General features: G+C 35.4%; 1 protein-coding gene across 1 annotated transcript in view; it reads right to left on the reverse strand.

The window, feature by feature from the left end:
* Window positions 1-27,423, reverse strand: part of LOC113240441 — a 71,347-nt gene that overhangs the window by 8,251 nt on the left and 35,673 nt on the right. The window contains exons 3-4 of the mRNA XM_026477753.1: window positions 4,075-4,194; window positions 1,785-1,833 (exon numbers count right to left, since the gene is read on the reverse strand). Coding sequence (XP_026333538.1) covers window positions 1,785-1,833; window positions 4,075-4,194 — 169 coding nt within the window. The remainder of the gene's footprint in view (window positions 1-1,784; window positions 1,834-4,074; window positions 4,195-27,423) is intronic.

Below are 27,423 nucleotides of genomic sequence, written 5' to 3' on the forward strand. Positions count from 1 at the left end.
TCAAGTTTTTCAAATTATCTGTACGCTACTTCAACAATATTTTTAATTCATTCATCATCATCTCAGCCATTATTGCCCACTGCTGGGCGTTAATAGGCCTCCCCTCCTCCTCTTTTGCACGCCAGCTCCACCGGTCCGGTGCGAGTCTCATCCACGGTTTTATGGCCACTCCGACGACATAGTGCGACCATCATGCAGGTAGTCTGCCTCAAAGACGTGTCGCTCCTACCGGGTACCACTCAGTGATCGCCTTGGTAAATCGGTCGCTGTCCCGCCTGGCAACGTGTCCTGCCCATCTCCATTTTAGACTCTTACGACTTTTGCGCTTTGTCGTATCTCTACGTTGAGTATACAGTCGACGAGGGAAATGCCTAACATGGCGTGCACCATAGGCCTTAGGGCTACTCTGATTTTGTACATCTCGTCTGACTTTGTAAGCGTCCATATCCCTTAATTCTTAATTACAACAAAATAAGACAAAACAATGTAACAAATTGAGTACAGAAAGAGCAAAATAAAACTAATGTACGTTTTGCCTAAATTAATTCAATCGACGTCTTTCCAATATTTTATTTATTTTTGTCTTATATAAGCCACAGGTTAACTTAGGTGGTGAAATTAGTGACATAGAACTTGTCAACTTATGTCTCAGGATTATGGGAGCAGTGGCACTGCCCCTAAGATCGTTTTAAAGCTGTGAGTGGTTCTGCAACTGTTAAGGAGAGGTGTGTCACTTACCACCAGGTGCACGACTTGTTTGTCCCTGCACTTGGTATCAAAACAATACATCATTTGGTATTATAAGCCTTAGCTCTAATATACCTTACACATGATTGAAATTTCAGTTTTCGTAAAGCGTTATCCTAATTTATTTAATTTGTTAGACATGCTCGTCTTTTTTAAGGACCGTTTACACGGAGCCAATCGACGAGCCATTCCATTAATCCAAGCCATTATTGGCGTCGTGTAAGTAGAGACAATCCATTATGGAGTGTCTCCAGATCCGTGATAAAAACAATCCACTAAATTAGAACGATTTCTAATTTTTCGGGGCAATAATTAAGTCTGAAGGTGGTGGAGTACATGAGATTATAAGCAAAATACACACTGAGAGTCGAGCGGTTGGAGTCCGCCACAATGTGAAATTCAATTCAAGAGACTAAATTTAATAGTCTCTTGATTGTTTTACTGTCATTTATTTTTATAGTCTATTTGTCTTTGAAGATATAGTACCTCAGTTTTACAAAACATACAATTACGCATAATGAATGTACTCGAATGTACAGAGCCACGATGGGGTATTGGCGGGCAGCGAGCGCTGCGGGTCGTATCTTAGAAAAACGCAGTGTTGCGTTGTTGCTCTCGCGTAATATGTAAGTATTGTTTTTGACGGTGAAAATTTCAATTTAAATATATTTTTTTTTAATTTGTCAGTGAGAATCCCAAATAACTTTTTTTTAAATTAACTGAGATAGCGCAAACAAAATTAAATATATCTTTTACTAACCAAAGCTTGATTTATCTTGAGCATATCTACTTCGTAGCTTAATTTTTGTACAAATGTGTTTAAGTACATAGTAATGTTTTTAGCAACACAATATTAAGCTTGACACGGTTTGACCCCGTACGTAGTAGAAGCGTTTTTATCTGTCTTTGATATTAAAATTTGCAAAAGTCTACACAGTGGTGAAGTCGAAAATCACGAGATCTACTCGTTATTCTGAACTAAAGGATTGACTGAGGCTAAAAGTTAAGTACTATAATAAGGTACTACTGCTACTTACTTCAAGGTCTTTGCCCCAGTTCGACGAAGCCTCCGAACGTTTGCCGAACCTGTAAGCAGAGAAATAATTATTAATGTATTTAGATAATCAAGTGCAGTTTACACCAAGTAAACCTGCACCATTTTATTTCTTCTCCAGTCGTTACAGATCATTTGTTTTAAAAAGTCACCACTCCAGTTATTTATGAGCTATGATCCCACAGATAGACATACAAACAGACACGTAGACATACAAATACACTGACAATCTCTTCAAACGTATAACTTGTATCTTTTTGCGTTATGAGTTAACAAAATGTAGCCTATATTAATTTCATATTATCAAGTGATGACCGTAAGCATATGCAAATAAAGAACATACACACATAATTACAATAAAATATTGTATCTGTGTTTAGTATATAGGGCGTCAACATAATTGAGTTACATCCGAAAGGGGTGATTCCATTCATTAATAAAAACAACTTTTATTATTGCTTTTCAGATTGCGAAAAAAATAATTCATTCAGAATGTTGATACGACTCAGCCACATATCATATGGAAGAGATATTTTTTGTTCACGTTATCAGAAAGGATCCTTAGTGAAAGTTATTAGTCTTAACGGGAGAAATAGTCTCTCCTCGGTCGAATAAAATTAGGTTAACACCCTATTCACAACAGTGAATAGGTCAAGACTTTGATTTTCGAAAACAACAAAATTATCAACGTAATTGTATTATACCCTTAAGATAATTACGACTACGTTCATTATAAAGATTTAAGATACAATATTGACGAAACATTTAAGTACACTAATAGAAAGATCACAGAATTAAACTTACCCTTATAAGGTGATTAGCTAATTATCAACCTTTACACTATCAAATTAAGAACTCTATCCGTAAAGCGCTGTAACAGGGACTATATCCCTTTTAGATTGATTAAAATTTAGCGTCGTACTTTAGTACATAGACAGTTGTTAATACGAATTCGAGCTAATCCTGTTAGAAAATCATGTAGTATAAATATTTCTTATTCAATCTAACGCCCAGGCACGAGGCTTAATAAACGTTACGTTCGCTTTGATCTATAGATACAGTCAAAGTAATGGTTAAATTCTAGGAGTATTCCCACCAACTTATACATCTATTTCGTTATAAAATTTTTGACAACGATTTAATATTTCTATATTTCCACCACCCTATATTTTTTCATGTTGAATAATATCACTAGTAATTTTGAAGGCTCAATTAGGAAGTAATTTTTTATGAACTTGTCTATGAACTTATCAATTATGTAAGTGCAAACGTAGTTACGAAACGGTAATTTACCCGAGACTGTCCGAAAAAATTCCGGAAGATTAGCTAACTGTTTTTTGTCTCGTATCTAGTTTGCAGATTACACAATTGACATAAAGCTAAGTTATTTACAATTTCGTTTCAAAAAATCACTTCCTTTCCCTTTTGCGGAATGTAAATCAAGCCTAATTGTACCGTGGCCACAGTAACTTTAGCATTGGGATGACATTTGTATTTGCTGGAATAGCTTTATCTCGTGTGTCACACGAAACGTAGCCTAAACACAATATTTCACTCCCAATTCGTATCCTAGCAATTATTGCAACCTGTTAATAAACAAACGATTTATTTAAGGCTAACGTAGTTAATGCGTATTCACACGAATTATTGTCGTTGTTGTTGTTAACGAGTTGATGATGATGAATTGCGATGTAGTTTGCACCTTGTCTGACTACGTCCTTATATGGGATACCTTGAGAAATGGGGTTAAAAACTGGCTTTTGACATCAGTATTACCGAGAGAATGCTTTTTCTTTTAATTTTAACTTATTTATTTAACATATAAACATAAACATGCGTTGTGTGTTGCCAATATTGAATACTGTGGTAGATGAAGTTTCCATTTGATTTGAAACGTATTTGACGCGGAAATATTAATTGTATTCGGTCAAAAAACAAAATTAATAACGAATAAATTTTACCACAGTCCACTCTCCACAATGACACCAGATTACTTAACGCCGGTAATACTACCCAATTACTTCCACACTAAAATTTTATAATAATATCGGGATTCGAACCCGGCACCTCTCACATTATGACTGAATCACAACAACAAGGTCAAATGCATTTTAATCAAACCGAGCAGTCTAGAAAAGCGCACATAAATAGGAACGGTGTTGAGCAACCAAGTCACAACATCTCAAACTCAGTTCCCTAACTATACAACGAAGGTACATAGACATGCAATGAAGCCATAATGTTTTGCAGTTGGGGAACATCGACTATCGTACCTTGGTCGGCTGTGGTAGGAGTAAATGCGGTCTAGGTTGTGCAGCTGTAGGAGCCGCACCGCACGATCTAACATATCCGGATCGACGCGGTCCCCTTCCGCTACGTCGCGGCGGTCAATCCTGCCAATATGTCGATATCGATATAACATTGTTGTCACAACACTGGTTTTTTTTTATTGAGGAATAATATGACCAAGATACGATTGCCGGTGACGATATTTTGATCAATATAGAAAATACAGCGTGAAATAAAGTGTTTAATATTTCATATAGAGATCGTTTATAATGACAAATAATTTAAAATTCACAAACACAAAATGTGCACAGTCAATTGAACGTTTTTCTTTACATACATACATGTTTCCTTATAAGATAACTCTCACATGATGAGTATAGCCGCACCGTTTTGATATAAAGGGTTTTTCAACAAGAGTTTTGTTTTGTAAATCAAAATAAAACAATAAATGTAAATGACAATGATTCAAATTTTTATTAACCGACTTCAAAAAAGGAGGAGGTTCTCAATTCGACTGTATGTTCTTTTTTTTTTTTTTTTTTGTATGTATGTGACGCGATAACTCCGGTATTTGTGAACCGATTTTCATGATTCTTTTTTTGTTGGAAAGGGGGTACTTCCATAGTGGTCCCATTTCATTTTGAAGGAAATCATCCACCTCGAAGGGTGGCTGTTCACGCATGAAGATTCATTTTTATAAATAGCGCCTAACTTTAATTTAGGAGCAATTACTTTTAGCAATTATTTACTTGATTTTGCTATTTCCTCAATTCAAGGCGTTTTTCCCCCGATATACTTTAAGTAGTGTCGTGAGAACCTATTTTTACTATCTGCAGTATCAAGTCCTGTATAGTGGCGAACTAGGGGATATTTCAATGAAACTTAGCAAATAGACGTAATTCCACGTACTTTTGAGGTCGGTTTTTTTAGTACTCTGTACTGAGATTATTGTATTAAAAAAGTATGGTTTGGCAATCATGAATGAAAAATGATATCTGATAAATGTCCACCACGACCACAGTTACAGATGTCGATTCTTTCATTAAAGTTTTTAATCCCTTTTTGACAAAAATTCTTCTCTCGTCTTTCTTTCTTCTTTCTTCACTTCACGAATTTTGAGTTTTCAGGCTGCAATCGATTCGATTGGCACCGTACAGACCATGTCTTTAACATAACCCCATAAAAAATAATCCAGTGGTGTTAACATGCATGATCGAGCTGGCCACTTAACGGCTGAATTTCGTGAAATTCTGCAATCGAGAAACTTGGTTTGCTATAGGTTCATTGTTTTGGTGGCTGTGTGACTTGTGGACACCGTCTTGTTAAAACGACATATTAGTGATATCCATATCATCAATAATAGGCCAAAACTGAGTTGTTCACATCTATCTATAGCGTAATCCATTAACAGTAACCGAATTTTCGAAAAAAACGGCCCAATGCCAACGGCACTGTATATTGTGTTATATTTTTCGAATTTAAAGTTCTTGATAGTAAAAAAACAAAGTGCGCCACTCTAAAAACCTTGCGTACTACGTGAGATATTATTGCAAGTACGGTAAGAACCTAAAGTTAAAGAACGGGGAAAGCTGAACAATACATTGTCCAGCAACAGGTTTTAAAATTTTGATAAGTTGTAATCTGTCGAAATCGAATAGTAAATACTTTGAAAGTCCATGAATAATAACACAAAAATCAAATTTGAGAATTTCTTTTTTTGTGTATTATTAACAATTCTTTTTAATTCCATTTATAAATAGTCCAGTTTCCATAAAAGTAGCAACTGCTTTCGTGACTATATTTTTTTAAAGTTTGAAAATGTTGTTTCTTGAATATGACAATATTTGAAAGTAAAAACAGTAGGTACGTTAACTCTTTTTTCAATGTTAAATTGTAATATGGTATTTTTGTCATAAAACATATTTACTACCTTTTATTAACAATATTTTTCAGTTACGTTACAACACTGTCTAAATTACACGAAAATAAATATATTTTAAATGGAATCGTGTGCACTTCGTAAACAACGTTTTATAAAAAAACAGAAATTTTGACGCTTATTTACTCATAAAGCATATAACAATATAACAAACCTAAACAATTTTTTTTTCTCTGAAGTAATTAACTATTATAAAAAATAATAAAAATTTTCAGGGATTTCATTAATTTTATCGTATAAAAAAGTTACTCCAAGAATCCACAAATTATTCTTTTGCGGCCTCAAAAAACATCATAATACTGCCGTTAAAATGTTCTTATAAAAAAATCGAAACTATTATCAACGAAAAATCCTGTTTTCAAAACAAAAGAATCCAGTTTTCTCTAAATACCAATATCCAACCCTATTGAGATAAGAACGTACTCAATGACCATTTGTTGTCATAGCACAACTCAAATAGCAATTTACATATTTAATGGTCCATCTAATCTAATCTCAAAAACTTAAAGCCCCAACTCCAACAATATCCTAATAACATTATTGTAAAGGTTGTAGATCACGCTACTACCCGATCTAATTAGAACACTTCGATATCTTGTTAACTAACGCACTAGAGCGTTAATATCTACCTTAATATTGGAGTTTGAGTAGGCTTGTTCACAATCTGTCATTGACTTAATTAATGTAAAATTTCAAATGCCTCTGTGGCCGAACGGTTACCATGCCACACAGGGTCCCAAGTTTGATTCCCGGGCCGGGAGAAATATTTGTATGGCCTACATTTATTTCTCTCGTGAGTTTGGGTGTAATTTGTGGTTGGCTATGTGTGTATTCATGGGACCCGCGATACAAGGTTTACTTAGTGCGGGGCTATGAATGCGTACGTTGTTGTTGTTGTTGTTGTAGCTTTTCACATACGATCACATATGCATTTATTATATCAAGGATACAGATTTCACCTTGACACAATTTTATTGGGCGTAATTGCGTGCTTTTAATCCAGCAGCGTCGTTTCCGCATTCCACAGGAATTTAAATCACAATAAAACTTGGACTTCACGGCGCTTCTTGCTTCAGTTCTATCAAAAGTTTTACTGTAGTTCTACATAGTCTCACCGAATGCATCAAAACGTACATAATATATGCAGTGATTCTGACCAGACAATATTATTCCTAAGATCACGTAAACGCTCAGTGCATATTAAAATATTAAAATGAAATATTGCATTCAAATAATAATAATAATAATAATAATAATAAACTCATTTATTTGTCGGAATAGGTACATGGTACATTGATACATTTTATAAAGAATACAGTGGTACAAAATAATCCGACAAAACGGTCTATGACTCAGCGGTCGCGGGGGTCCCACGGCCTCTGTTATTCTGCCATAACCTTATTTAAATATTATAAACAGTTATTTCAGGACATCGAGACTTAAAATAAAAAAATAAAAAAAAATTCACACAATTCACAGTTTGTCTTTTTTGAAGACGGAGTAAAATGACATTTGCATGTTTGCAGTTTTTATAAAATTTTAAATAGTCATGTAGTTGTTGTGGACAGCTTTATCGACAGATTGTGAAAGAAGATAACATTTTGCCAAAAAATGTCCAAATTGTGAATGTTACGACGTTCTAGTGATTAAGTCTATTTTCTTCTATGGTTTTGGATTTCCCCACACCTTCCCATTAAAAAAAACACTGTATAATGACGCATAGTAATATATTGTAGATGTAGCCTCTTTAACCTATCTGTAAACTCGTAAAGTCAAGCCCTCTGATACCCTCGTCGACCAGTAGTAGAGAGAAAATGTTATTTGATCTAAGTTGTTATTTGCATTGTGAGTTCTAGCTAACGGAACTGCAGACCGTACCAATTTGAGCGTCTCATTGATAACTTTCCCCCTACGCAGATATGGACATTTGTAATGTGCGATAAACTTACGTAAGGTCAAAATCTCCGCTGATTGTTAGTAACATATGGGGTGGGATGGTTCAGGCTTGTCGATGATAATTCTTGAGTATTATCGCAGTAATATACCCATGGTACACCAGATGTCGCGACGAGTACCAAATAGCTATTTTTGTAACTAATTATTTTACATTGACAAGCTGCAATCCGAATTATGTGTCCGGAAGTGTATAATGATATATAAACGAGGGAAACTTGTCATTAGCTTTACTTAATATCTTACGTAATGCCGTTGATTTTCTTAATAAATGAATTCAAAAAAAATACATTCACAAATGAGTTTGTAACACAACGCCATCTATTGACACACATATTTGTCAAATGTATGTGTAACGTTCAAAAGTGTGTGCGTGTAAATTATTCAGCCTTACAAATATTTCTTCTCGCCCGGGAATCGAACCTGAGACCTCTGCGTGGCAGTCCGACATGGTAACAGTTCGGGCACGGAGGCAGTTAAATACATTAGTATTAGGTATTAACCTATTTAATTTTTATCATATAAACTAATATTTAATTTTTCAATAAACCTTGCTACTATCTGTGATTAAATAGCACTCCAAAACGTCACTTACTACTTTTCTTTGATTTAATATTATAATAATTACGCTTTATCACTTACGGTTAACCCCGTCAACGTTCTTGTATAAAATAAAGAACGGTTATGACTGTAGTTAAGATACTTACCTATTTCTGCCGCCAAGCAGTAATGTTAGCATTACTGAGTTTCAGTTTTGAAAGGTAAGAGTGCTGGTGAAATTACAGGCACATGGGACTTGTCAACTTATGTCTCTCTCAGGGTGACAGGCGCAGTGGCAGTGCCCCTCAGGTCATTGCGATCAACAGGTGTGAGTGGCACTGATATGTTATGTATAGGCGTGTAGCTTACCATCAGGCGCGCGACCCGTCACTTGATATTATAAAAAAAAGATGATTATAATAATATAATCCGTCCGTGACATTGCAGGTAAACTGCAAGAAAGCCGCCTACGTTGGTAAGGCCACATCTTACGGAAACCGGCATACTACGTGCAGACATTTGTTATGTCTGGCTATGCCACCTCCGCCGGGCCCCGGTAGAAGGGGCAGACCCAAGAAGTGATGACTTGACGTCGCTAAGGGTGATATGCGTGCCAATGGTCTCACCACTAAGGATGCCGAAGACCGTGCAAAGTGGAGCAGAAAAAGCAGGAAAGCGGACCCCGGGCTCCGCAGCAACACTGCTGAGGACGCAACCGGGACAACGCTCAGATGAGAGAGAGAGATTATAATAATATAATAATAATAACGCACACACTCAACATAGTCCCTATAAAAATTACTTGATACCCTATAGCGCATATCCTATACTATGGTAGGTACAAAGTTATACAACAATGAAAGGTCATTTTCAGAATTAATTATAACAAAATCGTTGAAAACCGCCAAGCTGATTGGATATAATTTCTGTTTTACTGAATCCAATTATAATTTCATTATTCAGAAATAAAGATTCAATCAAAATTCAATTTACAATGCTGCCTGCTAAATATCCATTGTGTGTAGTTTTAATTTTCCTAGCTACACTACGCTTTGGTTTAGTAGAAAGATTGCCGATTTTATTGAATCGGAAAAGTGTAAACAATGTATGCAGGGAGATACTTCGTATTTTGAACCAACTACAAAAAAAAGTGGGTGAAATCCGGTTTATTAGATTTCTCCTACTTCCCATTAACCGATTTCAGTAAAACATGGCAAATACATGTAATTTCACAAACTCTTGTGGTCGATATTTTTATAAAAATGTAATAATTATGTCATTGTCGCTGTGGTAGCATAATGATTTGACCTGCCACCTCCCAAGTATCTCTACTTGCGCGTGCTTTGGAATGGAATCGCATTATGTGCAAAATTTAATTTAAAATTTACCATGGGCTTCTCGGTGAAGGTTTCGATGTTTCATCGTAAGGAAACCTGCGTACATTGTATTCCCAATCCGTATTGGGCCCGCGTGGGAACTTCTGCCCATGCACTGGCATTGTGAGAGGAAGCCTAAGCCTATAGTTATGGTACCACAACATAGAACTGCAGCTTTTCGAGGTAGTTTCAAATGCTCGGCCTCCAACGTTGACTTTTCCTTGCCTGTATATTCTTGAAATCTCTAGATTTGTCAAAATGAACTTAAATTTCTTCTCAGTTAGACCGACGGTACAAAATCGTCATTTACGTCCTAGACCACATTTATTAAGCACAAAGATCTGCAAAACAGCTCTTCTTAGAAAGAGTGTTGTTCAACTCGCACCGGTCATATACAATAAAATTCCTGATCGTATAAAATCACTTGAAACGCATAAGTTCCAAAATGTGTTGAGCAATTTATTAATAGATAAATGTTACTATGACATCAACCATTTCTTAAATGACACTATAACTTAATTTTTTTCAACTGACAAAGCCGCTTGACTTTTGTAATTTAATTGTTGGAATGAATTAATTTGTTTTTATTATATTCACTATTTTGGACATTAATAATTAATCTGACATTCTTGAATACTAACGATATTATAAACATATGTAATACTTTAAATATTTTTTTTTCTTCATTTTTATATTGTCAATACCGGTAATTATGTTTGTATTATAATATTCATATACCAAATATACTTTCAATATGTTTGTATGCCAAATGTTTGGCCGGACACAGTGAAACTATACCTACTCATTTTGTACATGTCAACTTGCATATCTAACCTGTGTTTTCACAAATAAATGAATTATTATTATTATTATTATTATTATTATCAAAGTGCTGGAATAATATTCCTCCACCGCACCGAGACATCCAAACCCAAATCAAAGCACTGTACGGCATCACCTACTCTCTCACTTCAAAAATCTGTGTAGTGTCTTTTTATTCTTAAACGTAGTCTGTCTAGAAACGAATTTTGTTGTTGCTTTGATCTATTCTTATTATGTGTATAATTATATTATAATACTAAATAAATTAGACAACATTAAAACCTCTTTACAGTCACAACTTACTTACAACACATTTGCTCATGCACTTACATGTCAAACAGGTTATTTTAGATGCACTATTTACACTTTACTATGTACATTATTATTGTCAATGTATAACTTTACTCATAGTCGTTATATTTTTGCTTTCAAATAATTTAATCCCTCTCGTTGGTCATGATTGAAAACCAGCGCCTTAGGAAACTTTGGAATATGCTGTATCAGCGCCGTTTCACTGCTATGAAAATCATGTTTTGTTTTTTCTTTTATGCTTAATCTGTATTTGTGTTACATCAGTGAATAAAGTGTTTATCTATCTATCCAAGTGTGTGTGTGTGTGTGTGTGTGTGTGTGCGTGTGTAAGTGACGACACGAACAAGTCGTATACCTGATAATAAGCGGAGCGACACGCCTGTCCTTAGCAATTGCAGCACCACTCTAAGCTTTAAATCGCAAAGACCTGAGGGGCACTGCCACTACTGCCACTACACCTGTTACCCTGAGACATAAGTTGACAAGTCCCATGTGCCTGTATTTTCACCAGCACCCTTACTCTTTAAATCTGAAACGCAGTAATGCGCACATTACCGCTTGGCGGCAGAAATAGACAAGATGGCAGTACTTCCCTGGAGGAACTCTTTCACAAGGAGTTCTAACTGCTTTAAAAAAACAGTCGATTGTTTTCTAGAATAGCAGACTATCTCAAAAGCGTCTAATCCATCAGGTAAAATTTACTAATCGTAGACCATCCCCCAGATCTTATGTTATATAACCAATGAAAAGCTCTATATCCTGTTTACGATAAAATTTAGCGTTTTTTGAATACATTTCAATAATAAGCAATGGTCGGAAAAAGGTGTTCCACATTTATAGATACATGTATAGACATTGCTACAAGGAGCGACACAGAGCTGTTAAAATCACCAAATAATAATTAATTACTTTATTATTAATTGAATGATTAATTATTAATTAATTTTTTTTTCCCAGTCCTAAGAATCACTTCGTAAATAGCATTTTGAATATTTTTTTTAAGTTTTACTAGCAATGGTCGCCGTTTAGTCAATGTGACAGTCAATATGCGGTATCTAAAGCTAGGTAGGGGCAGAAAGTGAACATTTTCGTTCCTTTTTATTTTCTGTTTTGGTAAAAGGTCAGTTGTCTACTTCATTTTTTACATGGTACCATTAGAATTACTTTAAAATCCAACTTCGTCTTCATAAGTCAGTACTTTTGTCCTACGATGCAGTAGAACCATTTTCGAAAATTCGAAATTCGAAACTGTTTATTTGGTACTAGCTATATATCTATACATGTATCTACATGTGGAACACCTTTATTACTCACTTACTTACTTATTAGCAATAAGTTAAAAAAGGAGCTATTATGTACTGAGCTCCTATTCTAAAATAACGGCAATTTGTCAATCGTTCCCTAAAACATAATGAAATAAAAATCGGGTTATCTATCAGTTGTCCGAAATGACATTTTCCAGAAATAACTCTCTCGAATATTCATAACCTCGAAAGTAATTTTGAGACGTTGTTTTGTCTTTTACATTGTTAAACCTTTTTTTTTTTGTTAATCCGGGGGAATCTGCTTACAGATAATCGACACTCTACACAAGGAAGACATCAATAATAAATTACCCATCAGGTACAATCCCGCAAAGGTTGATAAGTAAGTAAAGGTTTTGTTGGCTTAGTTTACCCTTTTCTTAGAGTAGTCCCGTGCCCAACAGTGGGAGTTATGTTGGGTTTAAGATGATAATGATGAAGTAAGGGTTGAAAAAACCAAATAAAGCCACGTAAACAATTAGTCACATGTGAAACTCATCATAACGTTTTCTAATGGATACTGGTGTGTTACTAAACGAGTTACCGTACTTATCAGCTTGAGCTGGTCAAAAGAGCTTTACGCCCTTGCAATAAGAGCCAAAATTATGTTGTCGACGTCTATCTCTTAATTAATTTTTCAAATTACCAATTTGTAATTATTATTTTCAATAATATCATTAAATTTGAATAAAACGATGTAGAACAAACATTTAGTTGTAAATAATTTTTGCCCTGGATTTCGGACGTTAATGGTTTCAACCCGTTACAGACACATGGGACTTGTCAACTTGTATCTCAGGATGACAGGCGCAATGGCAGTATGCCTCAGATGTTTGCGATTTAAAGTTCTTAGTAGCACGGCAACTTAACACCAGACGCACGACGTGTTCATCCTGTCGCTAATTGGTATCATAAAAAAAATGGGTTGAAACCCAGTGCAGTTATTTTGTACGACTTAACCTTGACTGGGTTCAAGGAATAGTAAATTAATATACTTCCATTTTTATTGAGTTGTTAAATGTAAGTGATAAAGTTTTATTTACGTTTTAAGCCTTCAATAAAAAAAATTACTTGACAAGAGATTGAAGAGGCTTTAGTCAACGATACTCTCAATTTGGTCGAAGATCCATTGACCCAATTACGAATTAATTGTTACGATTAAGATAATGATCTCTGTAAGGTTCGTATAATTCTGTATTTCTAAGTCATTAGGGATTAAATTAGCCTGTTGAGATAAATAACCGACTTGCGTGTTACCGAAATAGATTAAGAAGCTTGTTTGGGTTACGAAGTAATTTGATACGAAAGTCTATGTATAGGTCAATGGTCTTTATTTACTGATGCTGTTGTGAATGTATAAAAACATTATTAAAAAAATTAATAACCATGATCACCTTATTTTCGTAGCTGATATAAAAAGTCGCTCAATTCCTAATTATATTCAATTAATTAATTATTATCATCCGGTATCCGTCCATAACAATTACTGTCAAATAAGTAATATTCGACCAAATTAAAAACCGTATGATGCGAATGAAGCTTCATACTTGATATTGTCTTTTAATATAGTCGAATATTACATAAATGGCAATAATTGTTTCGGACGCAGAACGAAAGCAGAACCCCAGATCCGAATCCGAGAAGTGACGGTCCAAATGTCACAGGGATCATTTAACTGCCTCGGTAGCCGAAAGTTTGCAAAAAGGACTGCCACGCAGAGGTCTCAGGTTCGATTCGCGGGCCGGGAGAAATATTTGTACGGCCTACATTTATTTCTCTCGTGAGTTTGGGTGTAATTTGTGGTTGTCTATGTATACGTCCATGGCACCCGCGACACAGGGATTCCCCACCTATGTTGAGTGTGTGCCTTATTTATCTCTACGTGTACAAGCGATATTCGTATTTTTTCGGATTCGAATTGGACTTAGTGCACAAGCGATATCGGAAGTGGGTTTGAGTTTTCTAGATTTATATAGCCTCGAATTTGGAACTTGTCAATCTACGTGTCAGAGTGACAGGTGTAGTGGCAGTATCCCTCAGATCTTTGCGATTTAATGTTCTATCATGGACAGGCGTGTCACTTACCATCAGGCGCACGATTTGTTCATTCAACACTTGGTTTCATTAAAAAAATGCATTTAAAATGGTCGTAGTAAAAAACTACGAACATCCAAATTTTTAGTTATGAGGTGTTATGACTTCGTCCCCCAAAATGTATTACGTAAATCTACACCAAGGTACAAAACGTGGACAGCAGACCACTCCTAGCAAAGCAGGAACGCCCTTCATTATATTCATAATGACTATTGCCAATTTGTTCAATTAATATTAGTTAACTGTGTGAATTGGCTTCGTCATCAATTTCCTATCAAACTGTCATACAATTAATTCTCTATGGGGTTTTGTTAATTTGTTTTATCGTAGCGAATATACATGGTATCATTTTTATATGAACAAATTTTCCTGTCTCACTTCCGATTTTTTTTTGTATGTATACGCGATAACTCCGGTATTTGTGAACCGATTGTCATGATTATTTTTTTGTTGGAAAGGGGGTACTTCCATAGTGGTCCCATTACATTTTAAAGAAAGTCATCCACGTAGCAGGGTGTCTGTTCATGCATAAAGATTCATTTTTATAAATAGCGCCTAACTTTAATTTAGGAGCAATTACTTTAATGGTTGATTTTGATATTTCTCCAATTCAAGGCGTCTTTCTCTCAATATACTTTGAGTAGTGAGAACCGATTTTTATTATCTCCAGTGTCAAGTCCTGTATAGTGGCGAACTAGGGGATATTTCAATAAAACTTGGCAAATAGACGTAATTCCACGTACTTTTGAGGTCGGTTTTTTTAGTACTCTGTACTGAGATTATTCAGATTCAAAGAGCCACCACAGCTCACATGTCCAAAACATATGCACGTTTTTTATTTCCTCTTATTGCTTGTATTTCACGATTTCCCTAATCCGGATTCAATCTGGCTCCACGTCGATACGTGTTGTGACTAGCATTGAGAAGTACCTGTAGTAAAAGTTGCCCTCTTGGGAAGACAGAATCACCTTCTACGATTTTGAATTAAGGTTACAACGACGAGCAGAGCATGCACAACCCACGGAAGAAAAAACAATGGAAGTACCTTAAGGCTCGATTATTATCAGAACCGATGTCGCCAAAACTCACACATTCTTATTTTGAAACACTACAAAATCTTGATATTTAATGGTCGTAGTTTCAAATTTAAAAAGAAATAACAAATTCTGGATTGTTAATATAATTTAAACTTTACCCTGTAGGCATTACGTTGAAAATTCAATACCATGAATATCAATTTCAAGTTACGACGTTTTGTTATTATATTAAAGTTTCAATCAATATGCTGCCACCACTAGATGGCGTTAATTGCTGAACGAAGATGAATTAGAGTTATTAATTTAGTTCTCCAAAGAAGAAGCCGTTGCTTGTAACAAAAAAAAATATTTCGATAAACAGAAAGTTGAAAATTTATTAAAATAATCCTTTCCGGTGCTATGAAATACCACCATGGGTAATACTTTTGGTGCGTCTATCATTGTTGCACTCCAAAATAGCACAATAAGGCATTTTTCTAGGATTTTAGAGAATTTGCACGAAAGAATGACACAACCATACTATATAAAGCGAAAATGGCGGATTGAACTCAGATAGGTTTTCGAGACCTATAGCTGGCACGCTGGCGAACTAACCACTTCTACTGTATTTTAACTACCTCCGTGGTCGAACGGTTACCATGCCGGACTGCCACGCAGAGGTCCCAGGTTCGATTCCCGGGCCGAGAGAAATATTTGTATGACCTACATTTATTTCTCTCGTGAGTTTGGGTGTATTTTGTGTTTGTCTATGTGTGTGTGTCCATGGCACCCGCGACACAGGGTTTCCCTAGTGCGGGGCTATGTTGAGTGTGTGCGTTATTATTATTATTATTATTATTTATTGTTCTGTGGCAAAACCCATCTTCTTGCGTATAATTTTCTTTGAGCTGTAAGAAGATGAACGCTTTATGCACGGTAAGGTTTAGCTTGCTCTGCTCGTTGCAATACTTCGTTGTTGTATAAAGGCGGTAATTGATCAACCTGTATGCATACAGCTCTGTAGCGCAATCTAACTGTAGAGTTGTCTTATTAGTTTGAGTTATATGGAAAAATACAGGCGACATGCAATTAAATTTTTTAATTTTTCTTACCTATTTAATAGTATCTGTGTTATTATTGTCCTAGCCACTTACCGTTAAAAGAAAACTTTTATTTTTAAATTATTCTCAACAGAATCTACAGGGTTTTTCAATAAGAACTTTGTTTTGTAAATCAAAGTAAAACCATAAATTTAAATGACAATGATTTAAATTTTTATTGTATTAAAAAAGTAAGGCTTGGCAATTATGAATGAAGAATGATATCTGATAAATGTCCACCACGACCACAGTTACATATGTTGTTTCTTTCATCACTTGTAAACGGCGCAAGTGACACAGCCACCGAAACAATGAATCTATTGCAAATCAAATTTCCCGATCGCATAATTTCACGAAATTCATTCGTTAAGTGGCCAGCTCGATCATGCGATTTAACACCGCTGGATTATTTTTTATGGGTTTACATTAAAGACAGAGTCTATACGGAGCCAATCGAAATCAAAAAGTGATTAAAAACTTTGATGAAAGCATGGACATCTGTAACTGTGGTCGTGGTGGACATTTATCGGCCTTTTCAATGCGAGAGAGAATAGGCAATATATAGGTGAGCATGCTCCATCGTCGACCTCATCGTCACATTCCATCAGATGACGGTAGGATTTTACTCGTAAAGATAAATTAACTCCGAGAGCACTGTGAAGAACAATCAAAACAGAACCCATTTAGTTCTTCTCCGAAATGGGCTCTATTGAAAATCGAATCTGACCTGCTCAACTAGCATCCAGAGTGCTTACCATTTGACCAACGAGGTCATCGGTTTTCCTCTGGTATAATATGGCTCTGATAAGTTCCGTATAAGGCGACTTTCCGCTATTATTTCAAGACTTAAAGCTTTCTAAGCGCGTTTTAAAAATGCCATCACGTCATCGACATTAAGCAGTACCTTGATTTGCCATTAAGAAACTAAACGATTCGAATGTATAATAAGAATCACTTTTATAAAAGAAAATTCTAGCGAATGGGCCTTAATAGAGTGGTAGTGAAGAAATTAAAGAATTTTTTACATAAATTTGCGCCTTTTAGACCCGAAAAAAATAATTTCATTACCAAAGTATGCTACGCGATTCGCGATTGGGAAATCGCGAAAACCTCGATAAATAATTATAACTTTTTCATTTAAAAAAACCCACTTCTGAACTGCAGCGGATAGCAATATCCGCTTACGCTGTGTTCGTTGCTGCGTCCTCTTTAACCATAAGGCTGATTACAGATAGCGCCGCGTCGTGCGACTGCGTTCTATGCCGGGCGTGCAACTGCGTTTGATGCCGCCGCGATGCTACAGTAGTTGCGGCGTCACACAGCAACACCAGCGGCATGACCGCAGCCCATTCAGCGTGATCATTGACCATCAGTTACAGTACAAAGACGGGCGCCACAGTCACTGCGTTGCTAATTGTTGCTCTACGTCACCGTAAAAGCAAAAGAAAAACAATTTAAATTCATCCTTTCATATGTACAAGAAAAAATAACCGTAAGTTTTATATTATAATTACTAAATATAAAAAGATATCCAGATAAATTACTTAAACATTTCCGTGTGTTTATTAATACATACGACGAGCTATTAAATCATCTGCACGTCTGTTTGCAGCACAATGATACAAATGTGAGGGAATGTGTTTCTCCTCCTGAGTTTGAATGGTGACAAATTGGTCCACTTTATTATCAATTAATTATAGCTTGTCTATTCTTGCGAAAATAATCTTTAACAGGCAGCGCGCGCGATGTAATCCGGCCCGTGTGCAACGATTAGCTATAATCGTACATTCGTAGAGAAATGCGGCAAAGCTCTCCGCCGCCGCCCGCCGCGGTATCAGGATTCGTCGTCACCGCCGCGGTGCATGTATGAAAATGTGTATACACAAGCACGGGCGAGTGTAACCGCAGCGGCAGCGGTACCGCTGGTGTTGCGGCGCCTTGTGAAATCAGCCTAATTGAAACACGTAAGGAAATAGATAAGAAACGAATAATATGCTATTTATTAGCCTTTAGAATATAGGTAATAAAACCACACGCAAAAAAGGCGGTACGGCGTCGAGTTGCGCATAGCAGCACGTTACACGATACCATAACCGTGGGCAAAAAATTTCTAACACCTACCAATATAATTTTTCAACATCATACAGCTTTAATAATATCTCATAAAATGTTTTCTTACCATTATAAAATGTACCGTGTCTGTCGGACATTTTTATGTGGTGTGGACCCTTTTTTGTGCTATTTTTAGACATTTTCGTATTAGTTTAATTTGTCCATGTCCATAAGCACAGATACCTGCTGAAATATGTCGACCTTACTGAAGCATAATTATATCTGTTTGAAATGCGTACTTGCAATTTTTAATCGAAATATGTGGGAATTGCGCTGGAAAATGTACCTTCAAGGACTTTTTAAACCTAACGGAAGCGGTTGTGGATGTGGAAGTGTAAATACTATAAAGATCTCAACGAAATAATTTGAAGACCGGGTTTGTGTTAGGTTTCATAATTACACACTTAACACAAAATCGCTAAACTTAACGAGGGAAAGGGAACTCCCTTGCGCCCCACCGCCAAGCAATATGCGCAAGCGTCTGATCTATCGCGGACGTTATAAACTTCCGCTAAAAGTTTCGTTATAAAAGTTGCGGAAACAGAAACGGAAACAGATGAGAAAAAGGGTGCGGTACTTCCGCACGCAGAAGCAGACATCTGTAGCATCACTGCTCAGTGCAGTCGCAAAAGGAAGCACGCGAGAGTTATTGCTTAATAAGTTACTACCAAACACAGATATAAAAAGTTTCAGATATTTACAACAAAAACTCAAAAAGTTTATTTTTGGCAAATTTATTGTTTTGTAACTTTTTACAGTCATGGAACAAAAGTTGTTGTTTATAGTATTAGTAACATAGTCCCACGAAGTTAGTATTTTTTACAAATAATCCGATACAGAAATTATCAGAATAAGTGTAACTCCTTTATTAAACCGTTTTAAACTACAAAGGTGCTTTTGTTGAGAACATTTGTAACAGACCATTAAAACATACAAAAGGATCCTTTATTAAGCTAAAAATAGGACTGCTTGCAACTTGGACAAGTAGAAAAGAGCAATAAACATGTACAGTGCAGCAAATAATAAGTTCCGTTCCAACCTGGACCATTTCCCGTCTGTGGTTTGTTACCGTACCTAGATAACACCGTCATAGGGAAATTACACCAGCACAATCAGCAGATGAATATTTTAACCTCGCTCTCGTACAACAGGGTCGTAGCCAGGGTCTTACTAACATGGAATTAAACACCTCGATTTTTTACCCTGTAGAAGTAAAATTTGGGGATCTACTCTCGTTCTCGTCTGACTTACGTTAGAAACAATTATTGCCCAATAAGTAATACTTGACTAAATTGGAAGGTGCATGATGCGAATGAAGCTTCATATTTGAGATTATAGAAGCCCTGCAGATGGGCCTCTGTGGCGCTGAAGCTGCACTATTACTAATTTTCATACAATATATTTTAGAAGCGCCATTACAGAAATCTAAATAAATAGGCATTAGAAGTAACATACCTACGGTGTCATAGTAGTTAAAGACAAGTGGATATCCGATATATTGAAGGCAACAGGCAAAAGGACTGTTAATTAGTTTCTTTTATTTTTATAATTCCAAGTGACGTGACGAAGAAGTCGTGCGCCTGATGCTAAGCGACACAAATATCCATATCAGTTGAAATATCACTCAGACCTTTAAGTCGCAAAGATCTTAAGGGCACTACCACTGCGTCCGTCACCCTGAGATTAAGTTGGCAAGTCTCATGTGCTTGTAACTTCACCGGCTTTCTTACCCTTCCAAACCGGAACGTAATGCTCACATTAGTTGCTTGGCGGCAGAAATAGGTAAATTCTTACAAGCTTTAGTAGAATTTGTTCAGTACATTTTAATGAAGATTAATATAAACTTTATTTTTACAGCAAAAGCCTCATCCCTAAAGTTGACAAAAAAACGTTGTTTTTAAAGCACCACAGTCACGCCACTCGCGCACCACTTTTGCAGGCTACATATTGTATGAAAATTAGTATATACAGTCTGTCTTTTTTGAGGATTGAGTAAAACGACAGTTCATTGCGAAAAGTGTTACTCGCTTGCAAGCAGCTAGTGATATTATTATACTAATAATATTTATCGACTGCAAAGTCGATAAATATATTATCAACTACCGACTGAATGTTAATTACGCTTATGAAATAAATAGCCAAACTTCTTTCTTTTGATTCATCATCGGCTCATTATACGTCTAACAGCTGGGCACAGATTCATTTGAATTGTTAAATTTTAAAAATTCATTCATACATACCCTGAATTTAGAACTCTAATATGTCTATAGAAAATACAAATAGGAAACATGTTATAAAGTTTTTCATTTTAATTCAATATACGTAATGAAATCCGCCTGTCGTTATTAAAATGTGTATAACTAAAAATTTAATTTTGTAACAGTAGACCAACTGTCAAAATAAGAATAAAGAATACGATAACGCGATTAGTAATGTAACATTCACAAATCGGATATTTTTCCAAAAATTTCACCGACTTTCACAATCTATCGATAAAACTGTCGACAACAACTACATGACTATTTAAAGTTTTACGAAAACTGGCAACACTGCAAATATCATTTTACTCCATCTTTAAAAAAGACAGACTATGGAGGCGCGGCTGCCGCGCCATAGACGCACCACTACAGCGATTCTACAAGCGTCTAATTAGAAAGCACCCATACTTATACAAAACAATAATAATAATAATTGAAAAATGGTTATTCTATTTAATAATAATGACAAATAATAATAATAATTCATTAAGTACATACTATATAAAGTGTTAAATTTACGAATTCTCTATTAAAACAAGTAAAAATGTCTACTGAGTAATTTTTAGGTTAGTTTTCTCAACCTAATTTTGGTGGCAAATTTTATATATTTATGAAATTAAGTAGAGAAAACTAACTTGATAATTACCCTACTACGCCAGCGACTCGATTTAGAATGTGTATGGTACGAGTAAGGGGTGTTTTGTTGATAAATTTAGTCCTGTCGCGCCGCATACACTATGTCCACTTGTTAATACAATTGGAGATTCTCTTTCTAATACGTCTGTTTACAAATTATACCATTGCACCTGACGCCGTTGAAATGAAAATCAGAATTGCGACCACTAAAGGTAGGGAGATACTAATTGTTACAAAGCCTTTGCATGCAATTTCTGCGTGTTTGTAACGAAAATGTTGGTATAGTACCTATTAGTGCTGTTTCCATGTAAGTGTCATTGTTTATTTCTAGAGTCATATTGTTATTGCAAATTTCAAAATACTTACCAATTTGTATAATAATTACTTATCGATTTGTGTTCAGTAGAATTGATTACAGCAAAATGGCTACACGAGTGACAGTGATGGAAGGGAGAGTGTGCAAGATCTTTTTTCTTTTGAAAATATATTTATTAGAAGTGTCTGTCTGATTATGATTTATATGACTTACCAATCTATTTATAAAAAAAAATGTGGATAAATCGAAACAATACACTTTATTGATCGCAACGACGATTACTCAATCGGGTTTTAATGGCCCGAACGTTGTCTGACACACAATATGTTTTATTGTGCTTGCAAAGAAGAAAAAAATAAAAATAAGTAGGCTTAATACGTTATAGTTTCTAATTTAAAAAATCTTATAGAAACTTTTAGAACATTAACAATTATTGCTTTGGCCTTAGATATAAATAAAAGTAAACTCTTTTCATTTCAGACGTAAAATCTCTTAAATTTATGTGTCAGTGATCCTCAATTCCGATAACTTCCGAGTTAATGCTAAACTAAAAAATAATGTGGAAATTCCCTTCTACAAATCCTAGGTTTTCTCGGAACTGATTATATTTGAAGATGCATATTATTTATAAAACTTTGAGTACATTGATGGCAAATTATTATTTCTTATTAAGTATTTACCGCACTAGGGTAACCCTGTGTCACGAGTGCCATGGACACACACATAGACAACCACAAATTACACCCAAACTCACGAGATAAATAAATGTAGGCTATGCATATTATTTCTCGCGGCTCAGGAATCGAACCCGGGTCCTCTACATGGCAGACAAGCATGGTTCCGCCACAGAGGCAGTTATGGGTATATCCATGTTAAGAAAACGTTCATTCTTTAGGTAAATCAATTCCCTCAACTCCGATCACTGGCTATAGAATTTATGAGTTTAAAATTAATATTAGATTTTATAAATGAAATCAAAAAGTTCACGGCAATTTGGGGTCGCTGCGGCTACGCGAATTCCGTGCTAGGTCTAACTTCTAGACCTTCGCGTCGAGGGCCGGCAGAAGAGTAGAAATAAAACAAAGAATGGTGATGGGTCACCGCTCCAAAGCCGTGTGATAAAAATATAGTTTTTAATACAGTTGCTCAAAACGTGGTATTTTTCGTGCTACAAATCGTGCCGAAAGTTGGATTTTTCGCACTAGTGCTTTTTCTATTCCATTTTTTTTAAATTTACTGCTGTTTCAAGTCTTAAACATAGAACTAAAGAGGTTTTTTTTTTGGTTGTTTTATTTATTTAGTATTTATGTGCTTTGTGACGTAAGTCATTCATCATTAAAACTTATATTTACTTACAAACGTCTTATTTATTTAAATTGCATAGGTGTTTTATAAAACAACGGGTTACATTTAAAAATACCAAAATATTTTCAATAAAGATGGCTGATTGACTATTAACAATGACCGGAGGTGAGTATTATGCGAGACCGCTGCGCGCCGCGCCACTAAAATAGCAATTTGTAGGCTGACATCGAGTATATAACCAAAAGTCGTCAATTGTTTCACTTCAAATCGACCAGTTTAACTCGAGGTTTGCTATAATGGACGAAAATTTAAAAAATACATATTTAATATTTAATTACCGATGAAATGTGATTCGGTTTGTTTTGTAATTAGATGTTTTGCTGTTTTTCCCACACCACCGAATAGAACAGCACGGCATTGTTAGAGATATTATCTTCATTACAATAAATACAGAATATTTTTTGGAATATGCGGAGACATACACACAGGTCAGTAGTTGGCCTGTCTATATTTCAGTGCAAACGGGAGCTGATATTTATAAGAGCTGTATCGCTAATTTGTTACCAGGGATATATGGCCCTTATTTCGTCTCTATTTCTGGTTATATACTCGATGGTGGCTGAATACTGGCAATTTTTTAATGTTGTAATGGCAACAGTAAAAAAGTATACTTTTTTATCAGACAAAGAAATAAAATGTATTATTTCACTTTCAACGTCGTCTAATACACGTGCGGATTTATCATTTTCACTTGTCTCGAGTCTTTGAGTCTCGAGACTCGTGAATAATGACTAACTTTCCGCACTTGTATCAAAAGTAACTATTTCCGGCGACTTACGAACAAGTATGACAAAAAGCTGTAATCTCTGTACTTGGACACGTTCTCAACTCACGATTTTCATGCACTACGTGAGAATTCAGATTTTGTACCAAAATAGATTCCCTGTAATTGTTAGGTACTTGGTATTATTAGTACGTTCTCGTAAAACATTGGAAGTTAAGATTGGTTCTGAGAATGAACTTTACTTCGGTACAGTAACTAGAATGTCTTATTCCAACTTTCTGCACGTTACTAAAGGGATTAACTACTTATGTACTTAGAGAAAGTTAACTCTACAGAACATGTAGAAGAATTAGTATTTTTGCCCCACATTCTGTAATAAGAAATGAGTTAATATAGATTTAAGTAGCAGTCGAGTACCTTGTCAAAGAATTCGTCCAGAGAAGTACTGCCATATACCTATTGCTGCTGCAAAACTGTAATGTGACCATTAAAGCGTTCCAGTTTTTGGGGGTTAGGGCAAACACAGGCGCCGTTCAAATCATAGCGCAACGCACCGAGTGCCACATGAGTAGTGCAGTGTCGTAACGTACCCGTCCCGCTTCGTCTCCTTGCCCCTTGTCCGATGCGCAAGCGTTCCACCATATGGCATTTTTTTAAATTTTTTTTTATTCATTGTAAACATAACAGAATTTACATGAGTAAAATATAATTGTAAAATGTCATAAAATTCAGTTTTGGTTTTACCGTACACTGCCACTTGTCATCTAATACAAGTATACATTACATTTAACATTAAGTTGTAGTTATAAAGTAATCGAAAGGATCAGCCCAGCAAACACTATTAATTTAGTTGTAAGGTAAGATACAACGCAATATCATTCAAATCTACCTGTCCTAACCGATCGACACGCCAAGAGATTGCGAAGTGCCTGTATCATGAGCAAAATTGTGCAGACACACGGGCGAATTTCTTACACTTGATTCTATAGTAGGTACTTACATTTTATATTTTTTATATTATTTATATTTTAGTAGCAGTAGAACTCCTTCTGAAAGCCTTCGTCCAGGGAAGTACTCCTTACCTTAACCTTACCTATTTCTGCCGCCAAGCAGTAATGCCAGCATTACTGTGTTCCGGTTTTGAAGAATAAGGGGAGCTGGTGCAATGGGACTTGCACATGGGACTTGTCAACTTATGTCTCAGGGTGACGGGCGCAGTCGCACTGCCCTCAGATCTTTGCGATTTAAAGCTCTGAGTGGCACTGTAACTGTTATGGACAGGCATGTACCTTACCATCAGGCGCAAGACTTGTTCGTTCCGTCATTTATTATTGTAAAAAAAAAATTAACATGTATAATTCTAATTTATACGTAGAACGTAGCATCACCGCTCAGGCGACGCAACGCCTATGCAACGCATGGTGAGGCATCGCTCTAAAGGTGCTGGTGAAATTAGACAATACAAGTGACTTGTTAATTTTACAACAGACCTTTGTGCTTTAAGTGGCACTGCAATGTTAAGGATAGGCGTGATGCGTACCGTCAGGCCCACGACCTGTTCGAATATTCGTCTCGTCTTAATAAAATAGTTCTGAGTTAACCTAAGTCTACTGTAAAAACGCAACGACCTCAGTGGCTCAATGGTTTGAAGTGTGGGCTATGCTTTTAGACCAAATTGGGAAGTAAGCTTTTCTAAATTGGTTCAGATCTGAGTGTTCTAGGATACGCCTATTAAACATGCCAAATGTCTTCACCGCTAGAGTAGTCTAAGCATGCATTAATAAATGTCAGTCAACACTTAAGATAAGGAACTAGACTGTATTTAAATTATAATTAATGAAGTGTCTTGTCATTTCAGATGGTATGTCATAAAATATCTATCGATTATAATCTAGCCTGTTAAAACGGGAGAAATTGTGATGTTTCTCAAGATCAGAGAGATATTTTAGCTGATGCGTACTTAATGCGACTTTAGAGCTCTCTTTTTCGGTGATGTCCCGTGTTTGAGTATCCCATAGTTAAACACGGTTGTGGATTTAAATATATAGACACAATGAAAAGCTTGTTTAGTGAATGATTGTAAGCTCGTGTTGAACATGTCTTCTTCTACTAATCGACTTATATAATGGGATGTTTACACGTAAATATTTTCTCACAAATTATTAGCATGTTTTAAAAATTTATGAATAAACAATAGAATTTAATCACAATGTAAAAAATAGATATTTATTTCATGAAAGAAATATATTTCTTTTTCAAATAACTGCACAATGAACTAAATTTAGACATTCGATAATATCGAGTGAATAGATAATAGTTCTCGAATAACCTTTTAACAAATTAATATCTTTTTATGTTGAAGAATACAGAATAGTCATGTTGAGGTAATTTATTTGAGGATACTGTTCAATAACAAAAGTGACTACAGGATGTTCAGACTAAAATCAATTTAGTCTTAAAAAAACTATTAAGGTTTTTATTGTCGAAAAGTATGTAATAATGAAATCTATTAAAATTACGTTGTTTTCAATAATGTTTTTGCATTTTCATGAAGAAAAATAAATAAAACAAGCTGAGTCTTGATGGTCACGTTGTGAATTCGGAATTATAGTCTAGTGTCAACTGTAGTGTGATTAAGGAGCATATAAATGTCGTTGTCATAATTTTACGAAATAAACATCGCGTAATTTCATTTAACGAGAAATTATTTCCTATGTACTATTAAGTAAAAAAAAGAAACAAAATGTTGAAGAGATATACCTGTGTATATAAAAAAGTTCAAATCGAATTCTTAGGTTTTCGCGATTGTTACACATAGGAAATGAAACTATTTTTCGGATTTAAATCGCGTATATTTGTTTTTTCAAACAAACCAACGTTTTTTTAAAATTTATAAAGAAAGTAGTGACATCTTTTAATTATCACCGGTACTATTTTTGAGATTGCCAGGCTTTCTATACCATTATTGTTTCAGTTATTTTACCTAGGTAATGACTGGGATTTTTCTATACACTATGTACGTACATAAATTGTTAAAAAACTTTAGAAAATTTACCATAACGTTTGCGACTGAAAATTATATTAAAAAAGCTCACCATAAATGAAAAGTTATTTTTCTTTTATATCTGGTGGGCAATTTTGATTAGTTCGGAGCTGGTAACATATTTTTCTGTCAATGTCACAAAATGGCTCCCGCGTCTTGCGTACGCGCGTGTATTTTGCCGGTTTGTGAAATTTTCTTGAGTGCTATTTGTGTGGAATGTTTTTCCTTGTGCTGTGCCTTATTGTACAGCTGGTGTAGAACTGTTAATCGGATTTTGTCTGAGAAAATAACTTATGTAGGGGACGAAGAAATTAAAAATAATGCTGCAGTATATTATAATAAGTACAAACGTAATAAAAATAAGAAGTAATCAAATAAATTTGTCTTTTATTGTGGCCTTTGTCACCTAATGTTTTGTTCTAA

The sequence above is a fragment of the Hyposmocoma kahamanoa genome, unplaced genomic scaffold (genome assembly GCF_003589595.1).
Source record: "Hyposmocoma kahamanoa isolate Upper Pololo Valley unplaced genomic scaffold, ASM358959v1 138, whole genome shotgun sequence".
Taxonomy (NCBI): Eukaryota; Metazoa; Arthropoda; class Insecta; order Lepidoptera; family Cosmopterigidae; genus Hyposmocoma; species Hyposmocoma kahamanoa.